The 25,475-nt window shown below is 42.3% G+C and overlaps 1 protein-coding gene, 1 long non-coding RNA gene and 2 other non-coding genes across 4 annotated transcripts; 2 read left to right on the top strand and 2 right to left on the bottom strand.

The window, feature by feature from the left end:
* Positions 1 to 4,878: 4,878 nt before the first annotated feature.
* LOC128430351 (uncharacterized) lies at positions 4,879 to 6,096 on the bottom strand. Its single transcript, XR_008334004.1, has 3 exons — positions 6,054 to 6,096; positions 5,204 to 5,258; positions 4,879 to 4,993 (listed from the first exon to the last, which is right to left on the bottom strand). It is a non-coding gene; the product is annotated as an uncharacterized LOC128430351 (long non-coding RNA).
* A 1,681-nt stretch (positions 6,097 to 7,777) lies between these two features.
* LOC128430687 (U1 spliceosomal RNA) lies at positions 7,778 to 7,941 on the bottom strand. The gene has a single exon (XR_008334044.1). It is a non-coding gene; the product is annotated as a U1 spliceosomal RNA (small nuclear RNA).
* A 5,238-nt stretch (positions 7,942 to 13,179) lies between these two features.
* LOC128430658 (uncharacterized) lies at positions 13,180 to 18,257 on the top strand. Its single transcript, XM_053416765.1, has 2 exons — positions 13,180 to 17,916; positions 18,207 to 18,257. Exon 1 carries the CDS (start codon positions 13,322 to 13,324, stop codon positions 17,519 to 17,521), a length of 4,200 nt encoding a protein of 1,399 aa, XP_053272740.1. The 5' UTR covers positions 13,180 to 13,321; the 3' UTR covers positions 17,522 to 17,916; positions 18,207 to 18,257.
* A 6,632-nt stretch (positions 18,258 to 24,889) lies between these two features.
* LOC128430708 (U1 spliceosomal RNA) lies at positions 24,890 to 25,053 on the top strand. Its single transcript, XR_008334063.1, has one exon. It is a non-coding gene; the product is annotated as a U1 spliceosomal RNA (small nuclear RNA).
* Positions 25,054 to 25,475: the final 422 nt, after the last annotated feature.

Raw genomic sequence — 25,475 nt, 5'->3', positions numbered from 1 at the left:
CTTTTTGACTCAGACGCAGGGTCAGGCCCAGAGCACGACCACAGAAAGAGCAGGTGTCAATCTGAGTGTCAATCTGACCCAAAATACAATTCGGAGAAAAGTGTGTGATGGAAATTCATTGTATGAGCCAGAACTAATACAATGAGGTGCTTCATGAAACATGGTGAGAAAAAGATATGAAATCCTCCTGAAATGTTTAATCTGCTGGGTCTCTCCACTGTAGCAAGCTCCCTGTTTGCCAAGGCCACAGTAGTGGGACACCTGGTCAGTTGAAAGTGATGTGCTTGCAAAAAACTGCACTTTGAGGAAACAGTGTACATCTGGCCAATGGCTGAATTCCCTCAGGGAAAAAGAACCGCCTCTGTGCCCACCCTGTGTCTGATTATATATACTGTGGACTTAGGATTGAACTGGGCTTCTTCTCGACATGATCCAGTGAACCTGGTGACGTGTCCGGCAGAACCCCAGAGACTCTCTGTAAGTATTTCTTTATTTTACAATAAATGTTCAATTTCCAGAACTTCATGTATAAGTGTCTAATTATTCCTTCTCAAATCCTGGATCAACAAACACGTTTGTCAAATCGCCGGAGGCGAGGTCAAGTTTAGTGCCTTGCGACGACATAAGGCAACAGGACTAAAGCTCCGGATTCCCACCAAAACAAGAACAAGTGCGGTATGAAGCCGCTCCAATTTCTCTCACACGAGTCTTCAAAGTTTCAAGGTTTATGAGCTCCTTTAACTTAAGAGTTTTTTGCAGTGCATTCCAAGCAGCAGGTGCAGCGAACTTAAAACAGTGCTTACCAAATTCAGTGTTTACTTTGGGCATAACTAATAAATAAAGCTCATTTGAACGTAAGCAGTAATTGCTCTGGGATTTAAAGATGTACTTACATAAGTAGTGGGGGAGCAGACCCAAGATAGCTTTATAAATAAAAATATGCCAATGTATAAGGCGGCGTGCTGCCAGAGATGGCCACTCAACTCGAGCATATAAGATGCAGCGGTGAGTGAGGGCTTTACAACCAGTGACAAACCTTAAGGCACCATGATATACAGTGTCTAGAGAGCGCAGACAGTTAGCTGGGGCATTCATATACAAGAGATCACTGTAATCAAGTACAGGGAGGAAAGTGGTAGCAATCAACTTTTTTCTGGTAAAAAAAGAAAAACAAGATTTGTGACGGAAGAAGAATCCCAGTTTCACTCTTAATATTTTTACCAGATTTTCTACATGTGGTTTAAAAGAAAGTCGATCATCAATTAAAATACCGAGATACTTGTAACAGTTCACAAGTTCAATTTCATACCCTTGCAATGACAAAATGCTGGGTGGAGACACAGGCCCTTTTCTTCCATTGGAAAATATCAACAGTTTGGTTTTGGCGGCATTCAAGACAAGTCTTAGTTCAATGAGCTGATTTTCCACAAGGTTAAAAGCAATTTGTAAGTTGCCAAGGGCTTCGGCAAGAGTGGTGCCACAACAGTATATAACTGTGTCATCAGCATAAAAATGAAATTTGGCATTTGGGACGTTACTGCCCAATGTATTTACATAAATAACAAACAGAATCGGGCCAAGAACTGAGCCCTGTGGCACACCAGTAGAGACATTTAGCAGTGTGGATGAGCTGCCTTCAAAACAAACACATTGTTTTCTATTAGACAGATAATTATTAAACCAGCCAACAGCCTGCTCAGATAAACCTATATCAAGCAGGCGTTGCTTCAGAATGGAATGATCCACTGTGTCAAAGGCCTTAGAAAGGTCAACAAAGAGAGCTGTGCACACTTTCTTTTGATCCAGCCAGTCTATTATATCATTAGTGAGTTTGAGTGAGGCTGTAGTTGTGCTGTGTTGTTTCCTAAAGCCGGATTGGTATGGGGAGAGAATGTTGTTAGTATGGAGAAAATCTTTCAACTGATTGTTTACTAGACCTTCAAGGACCTTTGACAGGATGGACAACTTGGAGATGGGTCGATAATTATTCAAGCAAGTAGGGTCCCCCCCTTTCAAAAGGGGAAGGACGTAAGCGACTTTCCAAATTTCAGGAATACAATTTGTGGTGATAGTGAGGTTAAAAAGATATTGGAGCGGTTTGGCAATAAAATCCGCTGCTAACTTTAAGAAATATGGTTCAAGTGATCTGGACCTGCAGATTTACTGATATCAAGAGAGCAAAGAGCTCTATGGACCTCTTCCACTGAAAACAACCTAAAAACAAAGGAAGGTTGACCAGCAGAGATAAGGCCTTGAGACATGTTTCCAACATCTAGGGCAGAAGACGCAATATTAAGGGCAGGCATAGCAATCGTGGAAGAAGACCGAGAGAATAAGGAGCCAGAGGCAGAAAAATGAGTATTAAAACAATCAAGTATAGTTGCCCTGTCAGTTACAGTGGTAGCATCATTAACAATACAGGGTGGGAGTTCGCTATGATTATCAGTGGCTGAGATAGATTTGATCACTTTCCAAAATTTTTTAGGGTTGTTTAAATTTTTCGTTATTGCAGAGAGATAAAAGCTAGACTTTGCTTTTTTAATAAGAAAGGTAAAACTATTTCTGAGTTGCCTAAATATAAGTTTATCTGCCTCAGACTGTGTCTTTCTGGCCTTAGCCCAGGCAAGATTTCTATAATGCAGTAGATCGGCTAAATCGGGCGTGAACCAGGGATTATCCCTCCCCTTAACCTTATATCTTCTGAAGGGAGCATGCTTATCAAGCAGGGAAGATAAACCTTCAGAGAAAAATTGCCATGCAGTCTCTACATCATTAATTAATTCAATACGATCCCAGTTAAAATCATATAAATCACGGAAGAACGCCTGTTCAACAAAGGCCCTCATATTACGTTTTATCAAAATACGAGGTTTGGATTTTGGAACTTTGGCATTTCTGACTGCAGCAATCACACAGTGGTCACTAATATCATTTGCAAAAACACCTGACATCGAATACTTGTGCGGTACATTAGTCAAGACCAAGTCAATTAAAGATGATTTATCTGGACACTTCAAATTTGGGTGTGTGGGGCTTTCAATGAGCTGCGTAAGATTCAATGAAACACAGGAATCTTTGAAGGCATCAGAGTTAGAATTTAGCCAATCCCAATTTAGATCACCAGTTAATATTATTTCATTATAGGTCAGTTCAGCTAATAGCTGATTCAGAGAAGTTAGCGCTTCAGCAGTAGCTGATGGGGGTCTATAGCAGCCCACAACAGTGATGGAAAACCCATTTGAAATATCAAGTTTTATGGCTAAGAATTCAAACTGTTTACTGATTGATTTGGACTGCAGGACATTTACATTCAATTTTGATTTACAATAAATTGCAACCCCGCCCCCTTTCCTAGGACGGTCAGCCCTAAATACATTATACCCTTTGATGGCGATTGCTTTGTCAGAATAAGATTTACTGAGCCACGTTTCCGACAGAACAATGACATCTGCATCAGTTGATTTTGCCCAGATATGCAGCATATCAATCTTTGATGGCAGACTACGAATATTCAGATGTATTAAACCTAGCCCGGTCCTATCCTTAAATTCAGCAGGTGTGTTACAAATAGCAATGCCAGGACCAGGATTTGGCTGGATACCAGAAATCAAGAGTAAAAGTAGCAACAGAAATCTTTTCCTACTAATTTCAGGGTTGCTAGGTGTTTCTGTTTTGGAGTGTAATCTAGCATGCAACATGACAAGAGACTTATCAGACTGTAAAAAGTTTGATTCCAGGACAGAGGTGCAAACAAGACATAACCATTGTGCAAAGACAAAAGGATCCAAATAAGAATGGGTCAGCACTTGTTCACTTCGTTCACTGAGCAAGTTATTAGTTTCAGGGTTTGGAATGATTGGAGGAGAGAGCACAATACCCGATGTGCACTCCCCATGGTAGCAGGTTAACCCAGAATCCGAGAAAATCACAGTAGCGATGAGGACCATGAAAAGAGAACACATAGTACCAGCACGGAGTTCAGTCCCAAAGAGAAAACCAGGGGCAAGAAACGGTGTATCCGAGCAGGATACTGAAGCGAGCCTCAGGCTGCAGAGCAGGGTGGATGAACAGGCATCAGGCTGCAGAGCAGGGTGGATGGAACAGGCCTCAGGCTGCAGAGCAGGGTGGATGGAACAGGCCTCAGGCTGCAGAGCAGGGTAGATGGAACAGGCCTCAGGCTGCAGAGCAGGGTGGATGCAACAGACCTCAGGCTGCAGAGCAGGGTGAGTGGCACAGGCCTCAAAAGCAATGCACAATGGATGAAGCGGATCCCAAGGCAGTGTACAAGAGACTGCTGTATGCTGCTGTTAGCAACAATCTCAAGCCCAACCACAGCAGCAACAGGCAGAAAGTCAATCACACCTCACAGTTCCAAGAAGCTGAGAACAGGCCACGGCTATGGCTAGCAACTCAATCCACAATCAGAAGGAACAGGCCGAAGCATAAGAGGCAGAGCAGCCTTCCAAAGCAGACAAAAACATGAATAATCCACAGACCTTTGAGAGTTGACCGTTCATCAGCACAAAAATCCTAAAAAATCCTAAAAAATCCTAAAAAAAACATGAAGCTTTGGCCAGCATATTTCCCAAAGGGAATAACCAGCTGGCCAAGGTAGAGCTTCATTGAGGGCCTGGTAGTAGTGACGAGCCGGCATCTCCTTTTTGCTGAAGAGTAAGACATTGGAATGGTTATTCTTAACTAATTCAGTTTATAAGCTCTAGCACACAGGTCAGGTCAGGTGTAAAGTGATATGTATGGTTCATATGCCCATCGTGCTACTGGGATAATAATTCAGATTTATTACCTTCATCACAAGCCGTCTGAAGGTCCTTGGGACCGGCGCTGGCTTGGAAGCCTTTGGGCCTGTGAAAGGCCCTGGCCGCTTTGGTTGCCTTCAGGACACATTGCTGCCTGTCCAGGGGCACAGTGGGGTCCAGAATGGGCAGCACGGGCAGCAATGGGTCCGCAGACGGTCTGCTGCTGCTGGCTGTACCTGAACAAATATTCACCAAAGTGTTTAAAGTGTTTTGGGACTTTTTCCCCAGGCATTCATTTCATACTATATTTGTAAATGATGACATAATAACATAACAAGTGTTTTCACGCACTGGGCAGTTTATTCTGCTGGCTATACATAACGTATAGACAGTGGAAGTATGCATGTTATAACCATACAGACAAAACATGCATGTTATAAACTAACCTGCTGAATGGGTCGCTGCTTCGGAATCCATCCTCAAATACAGCTAATGTGTTGCCTATTAAAGTTCATAGAAACAAAATATCAACGTCAAAATGTAGCCCATGTTTTTCTTTACATTCATTGGCGCAACAACAACAACACTAGGGGGACTGTAGTGTTTTTTCTTGGCCTTTTTTTGAGGGCTGCTATGGCTATGTCGACTTCTGATTCATAAATATACGAGTGGGCTACATATTGATGTAATATTGGCAAGTTTAAGTCAAGGTAGGTATGATAGCTTTATAAGAGAAATGAATGACAAATATGGGTCAAATTTGAACAGACAGGGTTGGCCGGCGTCGGGGCACTGATTTGCGGATCGACCGTAACGTTGAATCAATATACGATAGTAGTACATTAACGGGGACACTTTCAACCTACATTTATAGATATACTTTTTAACAGTAACTAAGCAAAATGTCTCGAGAGTAGGCCAAACTCCGCTCGCTGGCGGACTCGGAGTTTGGCTATGTAAATGAGGCCGAATGGCCGTCGGCAACACATTAACATATGAATAAACCCAAAGATAAACAAGTTCATTCACGGAAAAAGTCATTTAATAAACCTACATTAAAAAACATAGTTTTGTATGGCTAAGTTGTTGACATGAAGCGAACGAGGCTGGTTGTATTAGGGCAAAGTAGCCTCCGCAGTGAGTGGGAAGAAAATAATATTAAAAATGATTTAGCTTATTAAAAATACATTAATAAGCTAGGTACGACAGATATGATGAATGAAAAGCACTCGGTGGGAACGAGAAGCACAAGCCGAACATATTAGTTAGTAATATTAGTAGGAATGCGACTCTTACCGGGTGAAACGGTGGTGACTTTTTACCTTTTTCCATCGCCGCTGAATTCGCGGAGAGCGTCAAGTGCGAACGTTGGGGAGGCTGGAGGGCTCTAGGGAACTGTAGACTCCGCGCCAATGGGAGGCCGCCATTGTCTACACTTCGGAGGAGAGTGTAGACTCCTGGCCAATGAGCGGCCGGCAAGTGTAGACAAGGGTAGACTCCGAGCCAATGGGCGGCCGCCGTTGTCTACACTGCCAACGGCTATGCACTCGCCTGGCTCTCACGTCTGCGACCTCCCCAAATGTGGGAATCTCGGGTTAGGGTTAGGGTTAGGGTTAGATAAAATGTATCATAAAAAAGATAAAATGTATCATCACATGCAATTGATTATGAAACTTTGTTTATCATAGTTTTCTGTAAAGCAAACTCTGACTGCAATTTCTGGTATTATTTACTTTTTTATATAATAAAGTTGGATTCAGCTAGGGGTCTGTCCTGTAGTAGAATGGATTGGAATGGGTTGGGTCTACTTCTAGGAAAAGGGAGGGGTTATGTTAATGTTTTCAGACTGACCTCAGTACCAACCAACAGCATTGTTGGCATTGAGACTGCAGACATAAACAAAACAAATACCTCACATTTTTTAGTGGCACGAAAACTACACAGCTTTTCTACACAGTCACTTTTGTCAGAAAATGTCCCTGGAGAAAAATAGTGTCTGGAACATAATTGGAATTTCGAAAATGCCTATAGGTGCAGCAACACTATTACTTTAGTACTTGCGTACCGTGCTGCGAACGGATCAGGTCCAGTCTACATCCAGGACATGGTCAAACATTACACCCTTGTCCGTTCACTCTGCTCTGCTTCGGCCAATCGGCTTGTTGCTCCCTCACTGCGAGCTAAACACTCATCAAAATCACGACTGTTTGCTGTCCTGGATCCTTAATGGTGGAATGAGCTCCCCATCGACATCCAGACATCAGAAAGTTAACAAATCTTCCGCCGCAAACTAAAAATCCCGATGACTCTTCTTTGAATACAATTTTGGAAACTAACAATTTAGTAGCAGTTAAATGGCACAATTTAAGTAGTTTTGCTTTATTTTTGAAGAAATTGTCATTTCTTGATGTTCTGGGTTTGTACCCTTGGGGTTGAATGCACTTATTGTAATGTGGTTTGGATAAAAGCGTCAGCTAAATGAAAATGTAATGTAACACAAGAGACTGAGCAGATACAATTTCTTATTGCACGCTGAGAATAAAACACTTTTCCCATTCAAATTAACATGTAAAGAATTAGGTACATTTTGGCTGATGCAAAGTTCCATTACAGCTAGAAACACGTACATTATAAGCCTGTGGTTTCTGTTTGACTTTTGACATCATTTAAACACTCAATGTTAAAGAGTTGTGAACAGTGAGTCAAAGAGTGTTTTTCTATGGCTGCGGCTGATCTGACAGTTAATTTTTGTTAGTGAAGCAGGTAAAAGTATAAAGAATAAGGTCCCTGGAGACAGAAGTGTTGAATACAAGCAGGCACTGAAATAAACACAAAGACACTCCATCTTCACATGAAATCATATTTCTCAATTCACAGAAACAATACTTTGTATTAGAGAATTTAAGTTAGCTTTTCCTTCAGTTCCAATATATTTAAGGAGTGTCTGTGTTATACTGAACCTGTGAACCACTCTGAACTTTATCATTCATTGTTTTCAGTTTATTGTTCAACATTTAAATCAGGGGAGAGCGCGAACGCAGTCCCCCACTACCAGAAATTATGCAATCGAGATTCCCACATTTGGGGAATTCGCAGGGGTCAATACAGCCGAAGTGCAATGGCTGTACCTCGCCCTGGGTGAACCACCTTCCTGATCATGGTATCTCCCTTGCCAGGTAAGTATGAGTTGTACACGTTTCGTGGAGCCAACCGCTACAGCCACACACTACTCAGACTCATGGTTGCACGAAAATAAGCAACGTGGTAAAAATCGATGATAGAACCGATTCGATATCAAGAGTCAGTGGTAGGAATACAAATAAAAAACATTCAAAAATAAACGCTTGATTTGAGCGTTTAGCGATTTCATTATCTCCCACAATGCTTTGCTGTATTGTGTTACAGTATGGTCCAAAAGTATGGGACCACTTCCCCGTTCAAATGAAGGAGGAAGTGGTCTCAGAATTGTGGACGGCGCTGTACGCGTCACGTGGTACGCTTCTTCCGGAAACACTGTTTTCACATTAAAATCTTCGTTCAGTGGCCCCATAAATGATCTAATAGAGAAACTATACTTCTAATAGCTACAAGATAAATAGTGGTGACGTTTCCAGTGGCAGTTTTACTTTAACCCGTCTACTATAAGAGAAACAACGTAAAGTGACCTCATATCCATGAAAACACAACAGCAGCTGTGTCCCCATCTGGTGGATGTACACAGTCATTACCAATATTTAGAAGTGTGGAAGTCAAACTGTTGTACAAATCCACAAAGGTTTAAAAAAAACTAAAAAAACATTCTGTAAAACAATTTACATCGTTATAATTACTATGAACTCACTCCCTTGCTTACAAAAGATTTTTTACTGAGCAGAAAAAATTTAGAGTGTAATAGCTATTTCAAAATTCTAGACAAAATAAAGTACATTTACTGAAAATACTATAATGTGCATCACAAAATCTGACACTCAGCACAATACCTAAGTTTATTGATTTGATAAACTTAGCAAAATAAAATAGAAAAACGGTTGTATGGATACTAAACATTACTATATCATCACATGCAATTGATTATGAAACTGTTTCTATCATAGTTTTCTGAAAAATAAACTGTGACTGCAATTTTCTTGTATTATTTACTTTTTTATATAATAAAAATGGGTTCAGCTTGGGTCTTTCCTGAATTAGAATGGGTTTGGTCTACTTCTAGGAATAGGGAGGGGTTAAGTAAAAGTTTTCAGATCGACCTCTCAACCAGCCAACACCATTGTTGGCATTGTGACTACAGATGTAAAAAAGCAACCTCACATTTCTGAATGGCACGAAAACTACACAGCTTTTCTAAACAGTCACTTTTGTCAGAAAATGTCCCCGGAGAAAAATAGTGTCTGGAACATAATTGGATTTTCGAAAATGCCTATATGTGCAGCAACACTATTACTTTAGTATTTGCGTACCGTGCTGTGAACGGATCAGGTCCAGTCTACATCCAGGACATGGTCAAATGTTACACCCCAGTCCCTTCACTCCTCTCTGCTTCGGCCAATCGGCTTGTTGCTCCCTCACTGCGAGCTAAACACTCATAAAAATCACGACTGTTTGCTGTCCTGGCTCCTTAATGGTGGAATGAGCTCCCCATCGACATCCAGACATCAGAAAGTTTACACATCTTCCGCCGCAAACTAAAAACACACCTCTTCCTTGAATACAATTTTCTAAACTAACAATTTAGTAGCACTTAAATGGCACTTACTTATAGAACTTTGTACTTTTGCTTTATTTTTTGAAGAAATTGTACTTTTTGATTCTTGTTGTTCTGGGTTTGTACCCTCGGGGTTGAATGCATTTATTGTAAGTCGCTTTGGATAAAAGCGTCAGCTAAATGAAAATGTAATGTAACACAAGAGACTGAGCAGATACAACTTCTTATTGCACGCTGAGAATAAAACACTTTTCCCATTAAAATTAACATGTAAAGAATTAGGTACATTTTGGCTAATGCAAAGTTCCAGTACAGCTAGACACACGTACATTATAAGCCTGTGGTTTCTGTTTGACTTTTGACATCATTTAAACACTCAATGTTAAAGAGTTGTGAACAGTGAGTGAAAGGGTAGTTTTTTATGGTTGTGAGTGATCTGACAGTTAATTTGTGTTAGTGAGGCAGGTAAAAGTATAAAGAATAAGGTCCCTGGAGACAGAAGCGTTGAATAAAGACAGGCATTGAAACAAAAACCAAGACACACCATCTTCACATGAAATCATATTTATTTCTCAATTGAATGGTGAATACTTTGCATCAGAGAAATAAACTCAGCATTTTCTTTCATATCCAATCTGTAACTGCCGCACATTGGCAGTTTGTTTAGTTGGTTAACCTCCCGTTTTTGGTTCCTACTGGTTATAATGGCACTGGGGCGGAACTAATTGCCGCCGTCATATGTTTCCTACACCACACCTTTAAGCGACGTACCTAGCCAAACAGCGCGAAAGAAGCAGCACAATCAATAAGCTATAAATTAAAGTTAAAAGTAAAAGCACATAAGAAGAAGAAGAAAAAACTATAAAGGACAAGCAATAAGATAAGATTCCCTCAAGTAGTAAGCAGTGGACGAGGTATGTTTATCATTTATTTATATCTAAGAAGAATGTGAACGATTTTATTGTGTTGCTTTCAATTGCATGGTTGTGCGTGATAGTGATTTGCATACTATGTAAAGTTGTGAATATGTTTATGTAAGTTAAGTTTGTAAATGTGCAAGTTAATATTGAGCTGCGGGCTGTATGTGAGGTGTGTGTGAAGTGTTTTTTGGTGTAATGTAACACCTGTTGTGCTGCTGTAAAAACGGACATTTGCATATTGTGAATTTGTATTTATTTTCATTTATTTTTCTCTCTAAACCCAGTTCTCACGGGTTGGTTTGACCTGGAAATAAAACCCCGTTTTCTAACAAAGACCTCTGGCCTCGTGTGAACTACTTGGGAGCTACAGTGAGAACTCGACTGCTCTGCATGAGTAGCCGAGGAAGACGCAACCAGACAGCAGCGGCCATCTCCATGCCGCGTGTGTATCCTTTACCACCAGGACGGCGTGAACATGGCTGCAAATAAAAGACTTAAGTGTTTTGCACTGAGAGACTGAGATCATTTGTGCATTTTTCAGTACAGTTTATTTAAACCATTGACTTTAAGTGCACAAGAGACTGAAACTTTATTTTCATTTTCATATAACAAGTTGATGTTTACCTACCTTTTATTTGATTATTTGAAGCGTATTGATACTCACATTGTGTTGATATTGAGATTGTGTATATTGGTGGTTACACTGTCAAATTTCTGTTAAACCAATGACACTAAATTAAGAGACAACTGTATTACTGTGAATTTAAAAGTGTATTGCTGTTACTTAGCAAGTGTTTAATATGTCTGTAGCTTACCTTTTGAAAGAGGCAATGTCTTTGTGTTTATTTTTCACTCTGAGTGATTTAAGTTAAACACAGCTGTAAACAAATACCTAAAAAATATTGTAAGCTACCCTGAACCCAACTTTACTACTGAGTTAATTACTAAGCTAAAGATAATTTTGGATTTAAACCAAACTAAAGTAACCCAAGTAAAATGTCAGAGTTTGAGCTAGCCCCTGAGAGTGACGAAGAACGTGTCAGTGATGATGACATGAAGCAGCACTGCACAGAAGCACAACCACAAACGACCGAAGGCACTGAAGCTGATAACCCCACTACTTCACAAGAGCCACAAAGAGGCCAAAGAGTTCGTAAATTGACGGAGAAGGGCCAAGAACTGCACGATGAGCAGGTAAGAAAGGTTGCACACCGTTTCAGCGTGAGCTACGAGAAGTGGAAGACTATCATTAAGGACGCCAAAGGTACGCTGAGTGGTCAATGCTCAAACAACCTGCTGCATGAACACATTACCAAGGTCAGCAATGCCTCAAATAATCTAAATGATGTTTATGAAGAGCTAAGACACATCAAAATTCCAGACCAAGACACACGTCGCAGAGTAGACACCTGTGAAGCAGTAACAAAGAAGATAATCAAAACTGCAAGAGGTTATCTAAAAACTGAAAGGGGTGAATGTCAAGTGGATGATAAACAAGGTGTTGAAGAAACAGTATCTGTGAGCAAGTCTGTAGTCTCAGACAATATAAGCATTAAGTCTCAACACACCAAGTCCTCCAAGTTCTCTGCCCAAAGCTCTCGAAGCAGCTCAAAAATCACATCCAGACGTTCAAGTCAGTCTTCTTCACACAGGCAATACGCCGCTGCCGAAGCTGCTGCCAATGAAGCCGAATTTCAAGTTCTGCTCGAAAAGGAACGACATATCGAAGAACTTGAAAAACTTGAAGCTGAAGAATCAGAGAGGAAGAGGGTTCTTGAAGCCGAAGAATCAGAAAGGAAGAGGGTTCTAGAGGCCAAGCGCAGGCAAATAGAGCGAATGGATACATTAAAGAATCTAAAGGCTGCCAAGGCCCGACTGCAAGTATATGAGCAGAATGAAGGCTCAGATGAAGAAGTGGAACCGCTGCTCCATCAACATGTCCCCTTGAAGGAGGAAAGGAAGGAGGTCAAACAGGAACGTAACCTGTCAAAGCATCACCCTCAACCACAAGCTATGCCACTTCTGAACAAAGAAGATACCACTGCAGCCCTCGTGAAAGTGTTTGCAGACTCCATCAGTGCGAGTCGTCTTCCCATACCTGAACCATCAATGTTCAACGGCGATCCACTCAGATTCAACGACTGGAAGGTTTCATTTAAGACACTTATTGACCGGAAAAACATACCAGGTGACGAGAAGATATATTACTTGCGAAGGTATGTGGGTGGAGTTGCAAAAAGGGCCATAGAGAGTAATTTCCTTCTAGGCACAGAGTCCGCCTATTGCGCAGCGTGGACCATCTTAGAAGAGAGATATGGCAATCCATTCCTCATAGCCAAAGCCTTCAGAGACAAGCTTGATTCATGGCCCAAGATAAGCTCCAAAGGAAGCTCAGAACTCCGAGAACTTGCTGACTTCCTCCGTGGCTGTGAAGCCGCCATGTCTCAGATTGAGGGTCTTGAGATACTCAATGACTGCAATGAAAATCAGAAAATGCTTGCTAAACTTCCAGACTGGCTGAGCTCAAGATGGAATAGGAAGGTTATGGAAGAGGAAGAACATAGTCGCAGGTACCCAAGCTTCAGTCAGTTTGTCATGTTCGTTACACGTGAAGCAAAAATCGCTTGCAACCCGATATCATCCCTCCACGCTCTAAAACCAGTTGAATGTGAGAAGAGCAAGGATCCAAGGAACAGAGGTCCTGGAGCAAAGGTATTGGCGACAAATTCAGACGAAAAGGCTGCCGCCACAAGCTGTGTTTCATCTTTGAATTTATAACACTGGTGAAGACTGTGTTCTGTGAAAGGACAGGGCACAGTCTTCACCAGTGTTATAAATTCAAAGATGAAACCGTCTCTGACCGGGTCAAGTTTGTGCAAGAAAATAAGTTGTGCTTTGGCTGTCTGAAGTCTGGCCACCGCTCAAAGGACTGCGAAAACAGAATGATCTGCAAAACGTGTGAGAAAAAACACCCGACTTGCCTCCATGATAATCGCACCAAGGAAGGAAGGAGGTCAACAATGCCTGATGCAGCAAGAGACATGTCAAATGGACGCAAAATTGAACGGTCACAGGATAGGGCAACAAGAACCTCACTTGAAGCAACATCCAATAGAGTCCTCCAGCATGTCAAAGGCACTCATACATCCACCATCATCCCAGTGTGGGTGTCGGCCTCAAGTGAGCCTGATCGTGAAGTTCTTGTGTATGCACTTCTTGATACACAGAGTGACACAACCTTTCTCCTGGACGACACTGCAAAGGCTCTACATGCGAAGAACGAACCAGTTCAGCTAAAACTCTCAACAATGGCTTCAAGAAACACTGTTGTGTCCTGTAGGAAACTGACTGGTCTGCAAGTAAGAGGAATGCATTCGGACAAGATAATTCCCCTGCCAGTGACCTATACAAGAGAATTCATACCTGCAAACAGAGATCATATTCCCACACCAGAGACGGCGAAAGCATGGCCACATCTCGAACACATCGCAGATGAGATAGCTCCGCACCAAAGCTGCGACGTAGGCTTGCTAATTGGCTACAACTGTACTCAAGCACTCGTCCCAAGACAAGTGGTTTCTGGGGAAGAAAATCAGCCCTTTGCACTGAGAACTGACTTGGGCTGGAGTGTAGTTGGCTACGGCAACCTATCACTCGACTATGGAGACGCGATTGGAGTGAGTCACCAGGTCATCGTTCAGCAAGTGATACCAGGTAATCCATCCTTTTCAAACCTCACAAGCAAAGTGCACTACGTCTGTAGAACACAAATCCAGGAAATTGTCTCGCCTTCAGCTGTCATCAAGGTGCTGGAATCTGACTTTGTGGAAAAAGCTTCAGAGGACGGCAACATATCTCAAGAAGACCTCAGATTCCTGTCAAGGATGGAAAAAGGCATCAGGCTCAAGGAGGATGGTCATTACGAAATGCCACTGCCATTCAAGAAAGACAGACCTAACTTACCAGATAACAAGATATGTGCTATCCACCGTCTCAGATGCCTAGAAAGGAAGCTGAAGAGAAACAAGCAGTACTACCAAGACTACAAGACCTTCATGGACGAGACCATAACCCGTGGAGATGCAGAAAAGGTCCCACAAGAAGATATCAGCAAAGCCCCAGCATGGTACATTCCCCACCACGGGGTGTATCATCCGCAAAAGCCTGGGAAAATTCGAGTCGTCTTTGACTGCTCTGCAAGATTTAAAGAGACATGCCTGAATGATCATCTCCTGACAGGCCCAGAGTTGACAAACACCTTGATCGGAGTCCTCTGTCGGTTTCGTCGAGGTCCTGTGGCAATCATGTGCGATATTGAGCGCATGTTTCACCAGTTCCACGTGAATGCAGAAGATCAAGATTACCTACGTTTCCTATGGTGGGAGAATGGAAATCTCGAAGCAGAACCCTCCATCTACCGGATGAAAGTCCACCTGTTTGGTGCAGCCTCCTCACCTGGCTGCGCCAACTTTGGACTCAAACACCTCGCTGCTGAAGGACGTAGACGCTTCAGTGAAGACACCATCCGCTTCATCCAGAATAATTTCTATGTTGATGATGGGTTGGCAAGTGTAACATCTGAAAGGCAAGCGATCCAACTAGTGAAAGAGGCAAGAGAACTATGTAGCACAGGCAAACTCCGGCTGCATAAGTTCATCTCTACCAGCAAGGAAGTCCTAGCCACAATCCCTAAAGAGGAATGTGCTAAAGTTGCCAAGGACTTGGACATGGCACTCGGAGAGCAACACATGGATAGAGCACTCGGTGTTCAGTGGTGCGTGACTTCTGACCAGTTCCAGTTCAGAGTGCTTGTCAAAGAAAATCCATTTACCCGAAGAGGAGTCTTGTCCACGGTTGCCTCAGTATATGACCCGCTTGGGTTCGTGGCACCCTTCATCCTGGTTGGAAAGCAGATACTGCAGCAGATGTGTCGTGACAAGCTCAGTTGGGATGACCCCTTGCCTGATGACCTTCGACCCTTGTGGGAATATTGGCTCAAAGACCTGAAAAACCTGGCTGGTGTGAAGATCCAGAGATGCTACACTCCACCAAGCTTCAACGTCCAGCACTATGAGCTCCACCATTTTTCGGACGCCAGTGTGTCAGGCTACGGAGAGTGCTCATACCTCAGAGCGGTCAGTACATCAGGTGAAGTCCACTGTACCTTAGTCATGGGAAAGTCAAGAGTCACCCCTTCTAAGGTCACGACCATACCAAGACTAGAGCTGTCAGCAGCAGTGGTAGCTGTCCGCATCAGTGACCTGCTCAAGAAAGAGCTCGAAGTAGAATGCCTACAAGAAGTATTTTGGACTGATTCTATGGTTGTACTTGGATACATCAGTAATGAAGCCAGAAGATTTCATGTGTTCGTAGCAAACCGTGTAGAACGCATCAAGCGAAGCACAGAGTCAGCGCAGTGGAGGTATGTGACTACTGAGGAGAACCCAGCAGATCACGCCTCAAGAGGTCTCACGGCAGAACAGCTTGTAGCCTCTAACTGGTTCACAGGCCCAGCCTTTCTGTGGCAGAAAGAGCTACCAAGTGGAGATGTAAAGGTGGGAGATATCTCAATTAGTGACCCAGAGCTCAAGAAGGCCCAGGTTCATGATACTCAGGCAAAGGAGGTGAGGTCGCTTTTAGATCGCCTACACAAGTTCTCAGACTGGTTAAGAGTGGTAAAAGCTATTGCCAGGCTCCAGCGCCGTGCAAAGGAGGTCAAAGGTCTCAAGCCGAAGTCCTGTGAAGCCAGCAGTCTAGAGGAAAGAAGAGAAGCAGAGATGACCATAATCAAGATGGTTCAACATGCAACCCTATCTCAAGAAGTCCAGTGCCTCCAGCATCACAAGGAGATAGGTCGCAAGTCCAAGTTGAACAAGCTAAGTCCATTCCTGGATAACAAAGGAATCATCAGAGTGGGAGGCCGCTTAACTCATGCTGCCCTACATCCACATGTGAAGCATCCAGCAGTTCTTACAAAGGACAGTCATGTGTCAGCATTGTTGGTCAAGCACTATCACGAGAGAGTGCACCATCAGGGCCGAGGAATGACTATGAACGAGCTCCGCTCGAATGGCATATGGATCCTTGGATGCAGCAAGACAGTGTCATCCCATATTTACAAGTGCACTAAGTGCAGGAAGTTCAGAAGAGGCACTGAACAACAAAAGATGGCAGACCTCCCGGAAGATAGGATGGACACTACTCCTCCGTTCACTTACTGCGGGATGGACTGCTTTGGACCATTCCACATCAAAGAAGGAAGGAAAGAGCTAAAGCGTTACGGGCTATTACTTACCTGCATGTGTTCTAGAGCAGTACACATAGAGATGCTTGACAGCATGACCACCGATGCCTTCATTAACGCTCTGCGCTCCTTCATCGCTATTCGGGGAATGGTACGGCAGATAAGATGTGATAGAGGGACAAACTTCGCTGGTGCAAGGCGTGAGTTTGATGAGGCATTGAGAGAGATGGATCAAGAGGAGCTCAAGGAACTGGGATGTGAGTTCATCATGAACACCACAGCTTCAAGTCACATGGGTGGTGTCTGGGAAAGACAAATCCGCACCATCAGGAGTGTTTTGACGTCTATTCTAGAACAGTCAGCCAAACAACTTGACTGTTCCTCTCTACGAACATTCTTATACGAAGTCATGGCGATCGTGAATAGTCGACCTCTGACTACTGATAACCTGAATGATTCATCTAGTCCAGAGCCTTTGACACCGAACCACATACTGACCATGAAGTCTACGATTATATCCCCTCCTCCTGGAAAGTTCGTTAAGGAAGATATTTACATCCGCAAGAGATGGCGTCGGGTTCAACTCCTAGCCAACAACTTCTGGTCACGATGGAAGAAGGAGTACCTCTTAAATCTCCAGCACAGACAGAAGTGGGTCAAAGACTGCAGAAACGCGAAGGTTGATGACATCGTTCTACTAAAGGATGAGCTGACGCCGAGAAACCAGTGGAAGTTAGCTAAGATTATCGAAGTCTATCCCGGGAAGGATGAGAGAGTAAGGAAGCTCAAGCTGCTCATCGGCGACTCAACTCTGGATGTAATGGGAAGGCGCACCTCCAAGCCGGTTCACCTCGAGAGACCCATTCATAAAACAGTCACACTGTTGGAAGCAGACTGAAGACCACAGGGTTTTAAGCCTACTCTGTTTATTAGTGACCAAATTTACTTTATTTGATGTTTTATATGCAGTATATGTCCTTAAGATGTTTAAGTAATCACAGGTGATTGGTGGGAGTGTAACTGCCGCACATTGGCAGTTTGTTTAGTTGGTTAACCTCCCGTTTTTGGTTCCTACTGGTTATAATGGCACTGGGGCGGAACTAATTGCCGCCGTCATATGTTTCCTACACCACACCTTTAAGCGACGTACCTAGCCAAACAGCGCGAAAGAAGCAGCACAATCAATAAGCTATAAATTAAAGTTAAAAGTAAAAGCACATAAGAAGAAGAAGAAAAAACTATAAAGGACAAGCAATAAGATAAGATTCCCTCAAGTAGTAAGCAGTGGACGAGGTATGTTTATCATTTATTTATATCTAAGAAGAATGTGAACGATTTTATTGTGTTGCTTTCAATTGCATGGTTGTGCGTGATAGTGATTTGCATACTATGTAAAGTTGTGAATATGTTTATGTAAGTTAAGTTTGTAAATGTGCAAGTTAATATTGAGCTGCGGGCTGTATGTGAGGTGTGTGTGAAGTGTTTTTTGGTGTAATGTAACACCTGTTGTGCTGCTGTAAAAACGGACATTTGCATATTGTGAATTTGTATTTATTTTCATTTATTTTTCTCTCTAAACCCAGTTCTCACGGGTTGGTTCGACCTGGAAATAAAACCCCGTTTTCTAACAAAGACCTCTGGCCTCGTGTGAACTACTTGGGAGCTACACAATCTATTTTGAGCGCAGCTGTGTAATACAGGACTGTGTTTAACAGAAGCTGTTAAAGACTCAGCACGTTACATTTTACTATTCTTAGTTTATTATTCAACATTTCAATCAGGGGAGAGCGCGAACCAGAAATTATGCAATCGAGATTCCCACATTTGGGGAATTCGCCAGACGTGAGAGCCAGGCGAGTGCATAGCCGTTGGAAGTGTAGACAACGGCGGCCGCCCATTGGCTCGGAGTCTACCCTTGTCTACACTTGCCGGCCGCTCATTGGCCAGGAGTCTACACTCTCCTCCGAAGTGTAGACAATGGCGGCCTCCCATTGGCGCGGAGTCTACAGTTCCCTAGAGCCCTCCCCCTCCCTGGCGATGTGCAAACCCCTGAGCAAATCATTGTCATTAATGTAGAAGAAAAATAAATTTGAAGCCTGAAACCATGATAGTTTACCGGACACCTGTCAATCAAACACCTCCCTCTATTGGCAGAATCTGATCATGACTGTGTGTGACTGGTGAGCTGTATTTGTATCGACTGTCTGTATCTGTTTTCATATTTATATTGTATATTATTTATTAAACCTGTATATATATACATATCTTCTGTATACTCACTTAGAATTATGGTTGCAATTATACTGTGTAATTGCCTGTCTTTTGTAATAATGATACAGATGTATGATAGCATGATACAGATTTACTTTGTTTTTGTGGTGTTCAAAGCCATATTGTTTTCTGAACACCACACAAACAAAGTAGTTTAACCTTTGCCCTCATGCAAGCTCCACATTGAAAGGTTTAAAAAAGGCAAAACAACCTGTATGGAAAGCTATCACTGGTGTGGATCTGTTTACATTAAAAGTGCCTTAGCAGAGCTTAAGTACAGCTTATCACCTTTATGTTTGTTGCTACTGTAATAGGGGAATGTTCTGGATGAGGAATTGACTGTCTTATTTTGTCATGTTTATGATTTTTTATATTCTGTTAATTGTTGTATGAAAATAAAGGTCAGAGAGGTTTATTGGAGTGCAATTTTTGCTTTTTTAATAACTCACATTTTCAATAATAAAATAGGTTGTCACAGGTTTATAAACACAGGTGTAAAAAAACATAAATAATTGTAATATTAGCTTAAAATATAAATCTAAAACAGCAATGACAACCAAGATAAAGATTAAATATACATTATAGAATATAAAGCCTTGTCCTGGAGATCAATGTAAAAGGCATCAAGCTCGTAGTGCAAGAGAATTATTATGCTTGTGACAGGCATAATAATAGCCTATATATATACACACAAAACAAGATTTTGATGAGTTGTGACATTTGTGATTTGCAAATTAAGGAAGTAATTAGTAAGTAGTTTCCAAGAAGGTGCATAAAGATATGTCATGAACTGGAAAAAGAATGATTGCATCTGCTAAATATATACAAAGAACACAGCAAGCACAACAGTAAAAACACCTCTAAAATATAAAATTCAAACAGTGAGAAATAAGTTGCATAGTGAAATATAATACAAAACGAATGATTGTGTCTGTCAAATATTAATATATATAATATATACAAAGAGCCCAGTGTCAGAGCATTCGAGCGCTGCTCTAAGGGGCCTGGGACTGAGAGGCCAGAAGCTCGTCCACTGCCATATGGAAGTCTGTGATATTTACAAAAGTCTTTCCAGTGAGGCCTTTGGATGTGGATAATTTGGATTGCTGACAGTATGTTTTTTTCCTGTATTTTATGTGTCCTTGAGTGGACTGGCCACAAAGTGTGCATGTGTGCTTTTGTACTGTGCTCTGGGGCCGTGTAGCGCCCAGCTCTGTTTTTTTCCTCTTGTACAGAGTAGATCTGGCTTGTGGCAGTGCGGGAGGCGGCAGGAAAACAGGCGGCGGCAGCAGCTGGGGGGGAAGAGCTGGTCTACGGAGTGGCAGGAACACGAACAAGGGCTGGGGCTGGGGCTGGAGTCCTGCTGCCGTGGTGACCGTCGCTGCCGCTGCCGCTATTGATTGCTGAGGTTGGGGTGCAGACGTTAGGTTGTCATGCGGCACTTTGCGTTTCCGCGTGCCAGCCAGAGATGGAGTGACCTCATACTGCACTTGAGGTCGGCTGGTGTGCGGCCTCTCATCCGGGAGCTCTGCAGCGGGAGGTAGGCTGGTGCTGGTGATGCTCTGCGGACGCTGGAGGATAGACAAACCTCGATCCGTCACGTTTGTGGCTGAGAAGGCTTCCTGTCTCCTTATGAACTCAGCAACAGATTTGTTGTTAATTTTCAGGATGGGAAGGAGGACAGCGTCATCCACGGTCACTCTCTGCTGCACCCGCTGGTAGAGTGTGGTGATCTGGTGCTTGAGAGGGGAGCCGCGAGCCTTTTTCCTGCAGTCCGGGTGAAGCCAGAGCTGTTTAACGATGCAGTACATCAGCCGGTTCTTCCTGGAGTCAAGCAGGTGGGCGGGAGAGAAGCGCTTGTTAAACTTTAGGCACTTGTGCAGGCTGTACCACTGCCACATCTCCTGAAAGGTGAAGGACTTAAAGCGACCCTGTCCATAAATGGCCCTGTCCACATTTTTCTCCAGGTGGCAGGAGACTGAGGGGAAAAACTCCACATAACGGAGGAGACAGTCCTTCACCCAGTCATTCTCCCTGGTTCCTCCTGTCCTGCCAGCATATTTCCCAAAGGGAATAACCAGCTGGCCAAGGTAGAGCTTCATTGAGGGCCTGGTAGTAGTGACGAGCCGGCATCTCCTTTTTGCTGAAGAGTAAGACATTGGAATGGTTATTCTTAACTAATTCAGTTTATAAGCTCTAGCACACAGGTCAGGTCAGGTGTAAAGTGATATGTATGGTTCATATGCCCATCGTGCTACTGGGATAATAATTCAGATTTATTACCTTCATCACAAGCCGTCTGAAGGTCCTTGGGACCGGCGCTGGCTTGGAAGCCTTGGGGCCTGTGAAAGGCCCTGGCCTCTTTGGTTGCCTTCAGGACACATTGCTGCCTGTCCAGGGGCACAGTGGGGTCCAGAATGGGCAGCACGGGCAGCAATGGGTCTGCAGACGGTCTGCTGCTGCTGGCTGTACCTGAAAAAATATTCACCAAAGTGTTTAAAGTGTTTTGGGACTTTTTCCCCAGGCATTCATTTCATACTATATTTGTAAATGATGACATAATAACATAAGTGTTTTCACGCACTGGGCAGTTTATTCTGCTGGCTATACATAACGTATAGACAATGGAAGTATGCATGTTATAACCATACAGACAAAACATGCATGTTATAAACTAACCTGCTGAATGGGTCGCTGCTTCGGAATCCATCCTCAAATACAGCTAATGTGTTGCCTATTAAAGTTCATAGAAACAAAATATCAACGTCAAAATGTAGCCCATGTTTTTCTTTACATTCATTGGCGCAACAACAACAACACTAGGGGGACTGTAGTGTTTTTTCTTGGCCTTTTTTTGAGGGCTGCTATGGCTATGTCGACTTCTGATTCATAAATATACGAGTGGGCTACATATTGATGTAATATTGGAAAGTTTAAGTCAAGGTAGGTATGATAGCTTAATAAGAGAAATGAATGACAAATATGGGTCAAATTTGAACAGACAGGGTTGGCCGGCGTCGGGGCACTGATTTGCGAATCGACCGTAACGTTGAATCAATATACGATAGTAGTACATTAACGGGGACACTTTCAACCTAAATTTATAGATATACTTTGTAACAGTAACTAAGCAAAATGTCTCGAGAGTAGGCCAAACTCCGCTCGCTGGCGGACTCGGAGTTTGGCTATGTAAATGAGGCCGAATGGCCGTCGGCATCACATTAACATATGAATAAACCCAAAGATAAACAAGTTCATTCACGGAAAAAGTCATTTAATAAACCAAATTAATTATTTAGCTTATTAAAAATACATTAATAAGCCATGTACGACAGATATGATGAATGAAAAGCACTCGGTGGGAACGAGAAGCACAAGCCGAACATATTAGTTAGTAATATTAGTAGGAATGCGACTCTTACCGGGTGAAACGGTGGTGACTTTTTACCTTTTTCCATCGCCGCTGAATTCGACGTTCGCACCTCGGGGAGGGGAGGGCTCTAGGGAACTGTAGACTCCGCGCCAATGGGAGGCCGCCATTGTCTACACTTCGGAGGAGAGTGTAGACTCCTGGCCAATGAGCGGCCGGCAAGTGTAGCCAAGGGTAGACTCCGAGCCAATGGGCGGTCTACACTTCCAACGGCTATGCACTCGCCTGGCTCTCACGTTCCCCAAATGTGGGAATCTCGATTGCATAATTTCTGGTAGTGGGGGACTGCGTTCGCGCTCTCCCCTGATTTAAATGTTGAATAATAAACTAAGAATAGTAAAATGTAACGTGCTGAGTCTTTAACAGCTTCTGTTAAACACAGTCCTGTATTACACAGCTGCACTCAAAATATATTGGATATGAAAGGGAATGCTGAGTTTATTTGTCTGATGCAAAGTATTCGCCATTCAATTGAGAAATAAATATGATTTCATGTGAAGATGGTGTGTCTTGGTTTTTGTTTCAATGCCTGTCTTTATTCAACGCTTCTGTCTCCAGGGACCTTATTCTTTATACTTTTACCTGCCTCACTAACACAAATTAACTGTCAGATCACTCACAACCATAAAAAACTACCCTTTGACTCACTGTTCACAACTCTTTAACATTGAGTGTTTAAATGATGTCAAAAGTCAAACAGAAACCACAGGCTTATAATGTACATGTGTCTAGCTGTTATGGAACTTTGCATTAGCCAAAATGTACCTAATTCTTTACATGTTAATTTTAATGGGAAAAGTGTTTTATTCTCAGCGTGCAATAAGAAGTTGTATCTGCTCAGTCTCTTGTGTTACTTTACATTTTCATTTAGCTGACGCTTTTATCCAAAGCGACTTACAATAAGTGCATTGAACCCCGAGGGTACAAACCCAGAACATCAAGAATCAAAAAGTACAATTTCTTCAAAAAATAAAGCAAAAGTACAAAGTTCTATAAGTAAGTGCCATTTAAGTGCTACTAAATTGTTAGTTTAGAAAATTGTATTCAAGGAAGAGGTGTGTTTTTAGTTTGCGGCGGAAGATGTGTAAACTTTCTGATGTCTGGATGTCGATGGGGAGCTCATTCCACCATTAAGGAGCCAGGACAGCAAACAGTCGTGATTTTTATGAGTGTTTAGCTCGCAGTGAGGGAGCAACAAGCCGATTGGCCGAAGCAGAGAGGAGTGAAGGGACTGGGGTGTAACATTTGACCATGTCCTGGATGTAGACTGGACCTGATCCGTTCACAGCACGGTACGCAAATACTAAAGTAATAGTGTTGCTGCACATATAGGCATTTTCGAAAATCCAATTATGTTCCAGACACTATTTTTCTCTGGGGACATTTTCTGACAAAAGTGACTGTTTAGAAAAGCTGTGTAGTTTTCGTGCCATTCAGAAATGTGAGGTTGCTTTTTTACGTCTGTAGTCACAATGCCAACAATGGTGTTGGCTGGTTGAGAGGTCGATCTGAAAACTTTTACTTAACCCCTCCCTATTCCTAGAAGTAGACCAAACCCATTCTAATTCAGGAAAGACCCAAGCTGAACCCATTTTTATTATATAAAAAAGTAAATAATACAAGAAAATTGCAGTCACAGTTTATTTTTCAGAAAACTATGATAGAAACAGTTTCATAATCAATTGCATGTGATGATATAGTAATGTTTAGTATCCATACAACCGTTTTTCTATTTTATTTTGCTAAGTTTATCAAATCAATAAACTTAGGTATTGTGCTGAGTGTCAGATTTTGTGATGCACATTATAGTATTTTCAGTAAATGTACTTTATTTTGTCTAGAATTTTGAAATAGCTATTACACTCTAAATTTTTTCTGCTCAGTAAAAAATCTTTTGTAAGCAAGGGAGTGAGTTCATAGTAATTATAACGATGTAAATTGTTTTACAGAATGCTTTTTTAGTTTTTTTTAAACCTTTGTGGATTTGTACAACAGTTTGACTTCCACACTTCTAAATATTGGTAATGACTGTGTACATCCACCAGATGGGGACACAGCTGCTGTTGTGTTTTCATGGAGATGAGGTCACTTTACGTTGTTTCTCTTATAGTAGACGGGTTAAAGTAAAACTGCCACTGGAAACGTCACCACTATTTATCTTGTAGCTATTAGAAGTATAGTTTCTCTATTAGATCATTTATGGGGCCACTGAACGAAGATTTTAATGTGAAAACAGTGTTTCCGGAAGAAGCGTACCACGTGACGCGTACAGCGCCGTCCACAATTCTGAGACCACTTCCTCCTTCATTTGAACGGGGAAGTGGTCCCATACTTTTGGACCATACTGTAACACAATACAGCAAAGCATTGTGGGAGATAATGAAATCGCTAAACGCTCAAATCAAGCGTTTATTTTTGAATGTTTTTTATTTGTATTCCTACCACTGACTCTTGATATCGAATCGGTTCTATCATCGATTTTTACCACGTTGCTTATTTTCGTGCAACCATGAGTCTGAGTAGTGTGTGGCTGTAGCGGTTGGCTCCACGAAACGTGTACAACTCATACTTACCTGGCAAGGGAGATACCATGATCAAGAAGGTGGTTCACCCAGGGCGAGGTATAGCCATTGCACTTCGGCTGTATTGACCCCTGCGAATTCCCCAAATGTGGGAATCTCGATTGCATAATTTCTGGTAGTGGGGGACTGCGTTCGCGCTCTCCCCTGATTTAAATGTTGAACAATAAACTGAAAACAATGAATGATAAAGTTCAGAGTGGTTCACAGGTTCAGTATAACACAGACACTCCTTAAATATATTGGAACTGAAGGAAAAGCTAACTTAAATTCTCTAATACAAAGTATTGTTTCTGTGAATTGAGAAATATGATTTCATGTGAAGATGGAGTGTCTTTGTGTTTATTTCAGTGCCTGCTTGTATTCAACACTTCTGTCTCCAGGGACCTTATTCTTTATACTTTTACCTGCTTCACTAACAAAAATTAACTGTCAGATCAGCCGCAGCCATAGAAAAACACTCTTTGACTCACTGTTCACAACTCTTTAACATTGAGTGTTTAAATGATGTCAAAAGTCAAACAGAAACCACAGGCTTATAATGTACGTGTTTCTAGCTGTAATGGAACTTT

This window comes from Pleuronectes platessa, chromosome 23 (assembly GCF_947347685.1).
Source record: "Pleuronectes platessa chromosome 23, fPlePla1.1, whole genome shotgun sequence".
In the NCBI taxonomy this organism is placed as follows: Eukaryota; Metazoa; Chordata; class Actinopteri; order Pleuronectiformes; family Pleuronectidae; genus Pleuronectes; species Pleuronectes platessa.
The sequence above is the reverse complement of the archived record's forward strand: the minus strand, read 5'-3'. Positions and strand labels throughout refer to the sequence as shown.

Coding starts and splice junctions, on each gene's coding strand:
- LOC128430658 (XM_053416765.1), top strand. CDS start 13,322: ATGATCTGCAAAACGTGTGAGAAAAAACACCCGACTTGCCTCCATGAT.